This window comes from Penaeus japonicus, unplaced genomic scaffold, assembly GCF_977035675.1.
Source record: "Penaeus japonicus unplaced genomic scaffold, GWHDUDI00000001_assembly GWHDUDI00000023, whole genome shotgun sequence".
Lineage (NCBI taxonomy): Eukaryota > Metazoa > Arthropoda > Malacostraca > Decapoda > Penaeidae > Penaeus > Penaeus japonicus.
Genome location: NW_028234425.1, coordinates 33,041,507 through 33,049,006, shown reverse-complemented (window position 1 = coordinate 33,049,006; position 7,500 = coordinate 33,041,507). Strand labels below are relative to the sequence as shown.

The 7,500-nt window shown below is 33.2% G+C and overlaps 2 protein-coding genes across 8 annotated transcripts in view; one reads left to right on the top strand and one right to left on the bottom strand.

The window, feature by feature from the left end:
• Nucleotides 1–7,015, bottom strand: part of LOC122264596 (WD repeat-containing protein WRAP73) — a 9,172-nt gene extending 2,157 nt beyond the window's left edge. Inside the window, exons 1-7 of one of the 2 annotated variants that reach the window (XM_043033579.2) lie at nt 6,767–7,015; nt 2,406–2,566; nt 2,054–2,236; nt 1,392–1,568; nt 881–1,102; nt 531–699; nt 47–262 (exon numbers count right to left, since the gene is read on the bottom strand). In XM_043033579.2, coding sequence (XP_042889513.2) covers nt 47–262; nt 531–699; nt 881–1,102; nt 1,392–1,568; nt 2,054–2,236; nt 2,406–2,561 — 1,123 coding nt within the window. In that variant the 5' untranslated portion in view covers nt 2,562–2,566; nt 6,767–7,015. The remainder of the gene's footprint in view (nt 1–46; nt 263–530; nt 700–880; nt 1,103–1,391; nt 1,569–2,053; nt 2,237–2,405; nt 2,567–6,766) is intronic. The other variant, XM_043033580.2, reaches the window with a different exon arrangement.
• Nucleotides 7,016–7,074: 59 nt separating this feature from the next.
• Nucleotides 7,075–7,500, top strand: part of Ehbp1 (Eps15 homology domain containing protein-binding protein 1) — a 292,936-nt gene continuing 292,510 nt past the window's right edge. For all 6 annotated transcript variants that reach the window (XM_086550381.1, XM_086550379.1, XM_086550382.1 and 3 more), the window contains exon 1: nt 7,075–7,214. The gene's annotated coding sequence lies outside the window, so the exon portion shown is untranslated. The remainder of the gene's footprint in view (nt 7,215–7,500) is intronic.

The following is a 7,500-nucleotide window of genomic DNA, read 5'->3' as shown; positions in this document are numbered from 1 at the left end:
AGAAAAAGGAAGAAGAAGAAAGAGAAGAAAGAAAAAAATTACATACCCTTGACAGGATTTGCATGCACAAGTATAGCCTTTAAAGCTAACTTGGGTATGCTCCAAATCCATACAGTAGCTGGCATATTATCATTACGGGTTGCTAGGTATCGATTATCACTACTGAACAGGAGTGTCCCAACACCTATGCGTGGGTTTGCCTGTTTTCCTGGGTCTACAACTATGGATGCAAGATTCACTGGTCTAGAATCTTCTTCCTCGTCTGTAAAGGATATTAAATTTTTATATTAGGTGCTTTCTGAATTTCTTATTTTTATAAAACATATTTGGATTCAGATTTGCTGAAAAAGATGTTCTATTTCTTTATGTAAATTAGATATAATATAATTGTTTTATTTTAGTGCTAGTACCTTTAATTACTATTTCAATAGAAAGTAGAGTTAATAATAAATATAACAATTTATTGATCCTTGAAATTGATATCACAATAATGAAAGACTGAAGGCAGTATAAAATGAATATGAACTTACATGTAGTCTCCAGAACAAGTGGAAGACCTTGAACTGATGCTAAGGTTGCTGGATATCCTGTTAATGGTTTTTCAACTTCTTTGTATATGACACAATTTTCTGAGTCAATAGTAGAACTATGACTGAATTCAGAAATAATGCGCCATGTGATGTGGTTCATGAGCCTCACCTGTAATAGCACAGCCTTTCAAATTCACTAGCATAGCAAAGAAGTAAAATTGAAGTATTGTTTGATGAATATAATTTAATATCTATCTTATATAATGTGACTGTTAACTATCAAAGCATTAATGTAGTATTCAGTTTTCATATCTCATGAATTATAAATAAACCCATATTAAAAGATATACCTTTTGATCGTAACTTCCTATTGCAAGAAACTGCCCAGAAGGAGACCATGCAATGCTTTTAATGCCAAGTGACCACTGATAAGCTGAATAATTTGCAAGACACTGTCCACTTAAAGAGTAAATGAGGATTCTGTATTCTAAAGGTGACTCCCAAACGACAAGCACTGAGCTGTCATTTGCCCATTGCAGGCCAGCCATATCTCTTGTTGCTAATTCAAAATGCTGAAAAGATAAAGTAAATTATCAATAAAGATAAATAACATATTCTATAAGTCATCAAATAATATTAACTTTTTACGCCTAAGGTTAACCAACTAATGACAGGGATTAGACAATCCACTATCTAATTATCTTTTTTACACATAGATGGTTCCACAGCACCGAGTCAATGGGTTAAAGTGAATTTGAGATTGATCAACCCCTCTAAAATTATGGTCTCTCACAATTGCAGATTCATGGAATAATAAAAATGCATATTTGCAAAACAAAAATATCTATAAGTAGATATTACCTTTACCAACTGCCATGATTTTGTCTCTAGAATAGAGAGAAAGTCCTTGCATTCCCTCCTCTCAGCTACAGCCAGGTATTCCTTGTCTTGGCTAAACTGAAGACCTCCTGGTATATTCTTGGGGTTTTTGATATATGATACTGACTTGCTAACTAAAGACCAAACTGTGATCCTAAGCTGTTAAGATTGTGAAAAAAATGGAATTGGTTTCCTATGATGTGTAAAAAGTAAATCCATACCATCTGTTCCTCAGAAAATATTTACAAAATGAAATCCAATACTAATAAATGATCTGATATATGTTTGCATCATCAAGAGACTATAGTCTCGTAGAAAAAGGTGTAAATGAGATAGAATAACTTCACAACACAGATGGTCATTCATTCTTATTTGAACCTTTTTCTACATTTATCACAACTAAATTTGTTCAGGTTATAGTTTACTTATGAATATGCTATATCACAATATCAAAGCACTTTGCTTTTCATATTATAAAAAGTAACTGAATAAATATTAGGAAAAATAATTAGTTTCAATAATTAATCAAACAAAAGCATTTGCAAGCATATTAGTATTTTAAGTAATATTTCATTCTAGTTTACAACATCTCAAATGCCAATATAACAGAAATGAAATGAAAAATAACAGAGTGAAAAATTTACATGGAATTCTGCTGTCGTCAATATATGCCGACTGTCAGGGGCCCAAATAACTTTGATGAGGCCAGCTGATCCCTCATCAATCTTGCATCTCCAATCAGGATCCTCTATGGACCAAATTTCTGCTATGTTACGCTTATAATTTGCTGTAAATACATAGCCTGAATCTGGTGACCATTCAATAACCTGTAAATTAAAGCATGTCCAATGATCCAGATATAGAAATTTTCTATTTTTAGGTACTACAAATACATACAGTATCAAAAACAAAATTTTATCAAAACTTTTGTTATAATGTACAGAAATTTACATCTATAAAACATATATTTTTAAATTTTTTTGAGCAACCCAATACCTGAATAGCATCAATACAGTTGAATGACACTAAAACTTGTAATGAAGAAGAATCTCTGATTTCAAGCCTAGCAGTTATGGGAACAGCACAGAAACGTCCATTGGGTGACCAAGACAGCAGGCCCCCACTTGTTCTTAGAACCTCCGCAAAGTTCATCTTTCCTGTTGATAATAATAATAATAATAATAATAATAATAATAATAATAATGATAATAATAATAATAATAATGTCAGCTTAAGTTTGACTACATTAACAAGTGTTCCTCAATAAGGGGTTTGCAGAGGGCAGCTAGGGGGTCCATGGAATATTTTTCCAAATTTTCCAAATGCTAGAAATAGATTTATGTAATTACAAAATCTATCTACATAATTATTAAATATATAAAATATTCATTTCTAGAAAAGGAAAATAACATTATTTTTAACAATATTACATTTATAATAAGGTTAAACATCCTAAAATATTAAAAGCAATTTCTAAAAATAGACAACTTGCAAAGTGATGTAAAATTTTGGTCAAATCACATATCCAAATTCACTCATTCACACACAATCAGATAAGTGACTAAGTATATGATAAGTTAGGCTGGGTCAACCTAACCAAAATTTTAGCTGATTTCATAGAAAATTGGTATGCAAACTGCCTGAAATTTTCTGTTACTTTATAATCTGTCTATAGTCTTAGATACTGATTGTTACATATATAAAGATATCTTGATTTTTTGTTATTTACTTTTACTATCTATCATAATCATACCACAGGTATATGAACTGGTGGCATACATATAATTATCAATGAATCTTAATTAACATCAACTTCACTATTAAACCATGACGTCATTGCGGACACGGTTCACGGTAGGATTCTTTGGAGGAGCTTTGGGTTTTTGATTTGTTTATACCCGTAATTTTGGGGAACTGGTGATTTTGGATTTGCTGCTAATAATTACACAGTGATGAAGGAATGAGTGATGATTGCATACTGCAACCGAACGCAATGCTTAATTACCGTAACCACCACTTTCTAGCTGATCCAAAACCAGCATGGCACCACTTTTTTCATGCATCCAGCTAGCATCCAGAGTCTCTAATGCACCCTCCACGTCTCTAGCATGCACAGTCTCTATAAGCGATGGCACAACTAAGTTGATGAGAACGCTCAGAAGTACCCCGAGAAAGATACCCAGTCAGAACGAGGTGGAAAAAGACTCAATATATTTACCCCTGTCCTGTGCCATGTGCTTCACTCAATACGGATGTCTCACACAAGGCCAGCACACATTCCTCTTCTCTACTCATTCCTCTTCCCTTTATCTATACTTTGTATTATTTCGTATACAGACATTTTCGTATCAAAAAATATAAAACAAAAATTTGCCTTTTGTTCCCCCTTTTGTCCTCTTAAAAAACAATTGATCACATGAAAAATTGGAAAATAATGAGCTAATATACTATACATTTTACAATAACAATTATTAGTCAACTGCACACTGATAAGCCTGTGCACATCTCATATAATAATAAAAAACAAGAAAAAAAACAAAAAAAAAAAAAACAAAAAAAAAGCTCCTAGTTTTACAATGAATGACTGAAAGAGATTTGGATGCTTCAAATTATATTGCTTCAAGTGGTCTCTCTCTAAAATAAAACCTATCCTGGAGGCTGGGCAAGCAAATTCATCTCCGTCTGCAATGGGTTAACTGAAGCCATTCACTCAATTTACAGATGTTCAGGAAAAAAATACACCATAGCAAAGCATTCAATTTTAAGTTGGCTTTCTCAGAACGTAATATAGTAAGGTGATACTTATGCAACTATTAAAGTAATATATAACAGCATTTTGCCAAAATGGACAAAGTAGAATGCTAGTCAAATGGTAACCAGCAACATACTAATTCTACTATATATGGACTTTAAATCTCAACCTTTTAATTATTAATATCAATGCTGTTGAACAACATTTAAATGGTAATATTCATTCCATATTACAAGCAAAGTGCAACTGCATTTTAACCCATTCATGATGGGATGTATTTTCGCCTACTCCTGCTAAAGCCAAGAAGATAACAAATGCGTGACGCTTCATGCCAGGGTGTTTTCTCGCTGCGCGGGGCTGTGCTGATCCTCTCAGAGCGTTTTTCACCCACCCTATTCTGATGGTTTTCATAAATGCGTCTACAAAGTAAAGGCACGTAAAAATAGTGCCATGTTCAGAGGAGTTATTTTAGTTGAAAAACATGTTACAGTTATGACTTTTTAGTTTTATTCTGTTGAACTGTGCCTATATTCTTCACTTCTATGTAAAAATACCAAAGGAAAGTGGAAGCAATCTCTTAGTGGGGCATCAAAAAACATGTTTAATACTTATTTTTTTTTACCAAAATGAAAAGAAGAACAATATGAATAATCTTACACGCACATATGAGTATGTACATGTACCTCGTGATGTGACATGACGTGATATCACAGGTAATCAATAAATTAGAAGTTGTATTCCATTAATCATTTTTTTACTTTATTTTATTTATTGGCTAAACACATTTGATTTTACAATAATTTTTTGACTCAGATCTTTTTATTCAACTGATCAAGAAGCAAAAACTACCATGATGTCATCAATATCATGTAGTTTTCTGTGATGTCTTTTTTTTTTAGCATTATATCTCATTTTATGACACTTAAACACCTAAACTAAAGTAACAGAGTCTAAGAAATTATGTAAAATAACTATATTTGAGAACAATCTAGCTATCTATTGCTGACGTTTCAGTGCCTCACATTGCCCCTCTCAGAAGAGAAAATGCACAACATCTCAGGACGTCACCCGGGTCCAGGGATATTTTTCGACCTCATGATAAGACGTCAACCAGTGCGAATGGGTTAACAATACACAGAGGCATAAATCCTGCAAATACCCCTTGTATGTTGCAATTGTTAGTTTTCTATTTACTTCATAACATTATTCTGTATTATGTTAACATTCCACATATTATCAGTAATTCAGTGAATCATTGAAGGATTTTCAGTCAAAATATAATGAAATGTTTGATAGCTTAGACAAATAATTTTCTTTGTCATTGAACAATTATTATTAATACTTTAACTTCTAGCCTGAGCTAGCTAGCCTAGGGCGGGCTTGGGCAGGGGCGGGCTTTTTCTAAATCAAGTTAAAAATAAATGACATGGTGGCACAATACTGTGCCTGCGGGGCTTTTTTTGAAGAATGAGGTACTGTACCACCCGTCCAGAGAGGGTTAATATCAAACACATTTCCTTTATCATACAACAAGCTGCTAACTATCTTAGATGTATGAAATATCTGTAACTCTGTGTAACTATATTCCTTCATAGGTCCTTAGAGATTTATAATCATCACTTATTCCTGCATTTTTATACTCAGTCCATATTTATACATGTATAATCTTTTGAGTGGTAAAAGGTTAAGTTATGATGAGGACAGTTCAAGCTTGTGTTATTGTGTTGAGTTCGTGCTCCTGGAGATCTATAACCTTTATATTTTTATAGCTCTTACCATTTCATAAAAATATTATTTAATTTTACTGGGGATATTATTTACTCACTGATGTTCAGAGAGCATGTATATATGCACTGTCCACTATATCTTAGTTCTGTCTTATATTTCACAAAGATGGTTCTAAACCCAATATCAAATACTGGTATTATTACAGCATATGTTACCAATTACCTACGTAATATGCCAATCACAAAGAACAATCATAGCTTGCTCATTGTGCGCTGGCTTGTGATGGTTAATATCAAGAATAGGACCAAAATGAGATAAAGAACAATTTGTAAAGTTCATAAAAGACATAAAACAATACTCTTAGGTATAAAAAAGATTATTTCAGAGAGTAAGCCTACAACCACACAACAAAGTCCATAGATTTACACATCAAGCAATGTTGTGGTCACCACACTTCACACACCAAAAATAGAAAATAAACTTACACCATCCAAATTATATTCAGATCAAAGTTACATATTGCCAACATAGACATGATGAACGATTGATGATCATGAAAGCTTCAATTTCATACACTAAAAAAAATTATTTTTTTTTTTTTTTAAGAAAAGCACTGCATCACAAACTGCCATGGTAGTTAGTGATGCGACGCTATTCTAAACAAATCTCTTTTTATTCTGCAATACTGGTTTTAATCCATCGTCTTTCTAGAAAATGTTTCATAGGTAAAATGTAATTAATTTGAGTTTATGGACTTGCCAAGTCGTTACCTTCCTCCTTGCCTTTGTTATTCTTTCGTAACAACATGATTTCTAAATATCTGGCAATTACATTATTAAACATACATCAAAATCGACTGACAATAACAGATACTTACGAAATTTATAATTTTACCATTTCACACTAACAACTGTACAAAAATAAAGTGCACCAACATTATTCTTTGTTTGTTTACATCGCACGTCGTTCTTTTACTTCTTAACAATCTACATAAGGTCGGTCACCGTTTAGACCTCGAAAGAAGAACTACTAATAAAATTCATCACAATTAAATTTAATATGAATGTTTGAATATCAAAACAAAGTCCAGAGTGGACTAGCACGCGTGGTTGATAAACAAAATAAACCAAAATTCCTAAAAACACGACCGCGGGGGTGAGGGGGCGAGGGAGGGTCAGCTGGCTCAGTTGTGTTGTGGTGGTGAGGGGAGGAGCAGCACGATCGGTTTTGACCGGGATTACATGCATTTTTCGGATTTATCTAGTGGTTAGCCTTAAGGATTTACGTAGTAGGAGATATCCACAGTCCCATATTCCGTCCTAAAGGTAAGTTGATTGGGCGCTCTCCCACACTGACTAAATATTTAGCTTTAGAGTATGAGGAACCTGGAAAGGCACTTAAAGAAGTTATGTTATAAAATTTCAATGTGATTTATCAATTACACAGACAGTGTAGTTTTAGGTGGCTACCCGAGTTATGAAGATAGTATAGTAGGACTCTTAGGCCTTGCAAAATTTCTGTGACTGTGTGAAGCAAATTATATAATCCGAAGACAAGAGCTAGCAGGTTTCAAGTTTATGAGCTATTTTGGTTCATATTGAGGTGACTTCA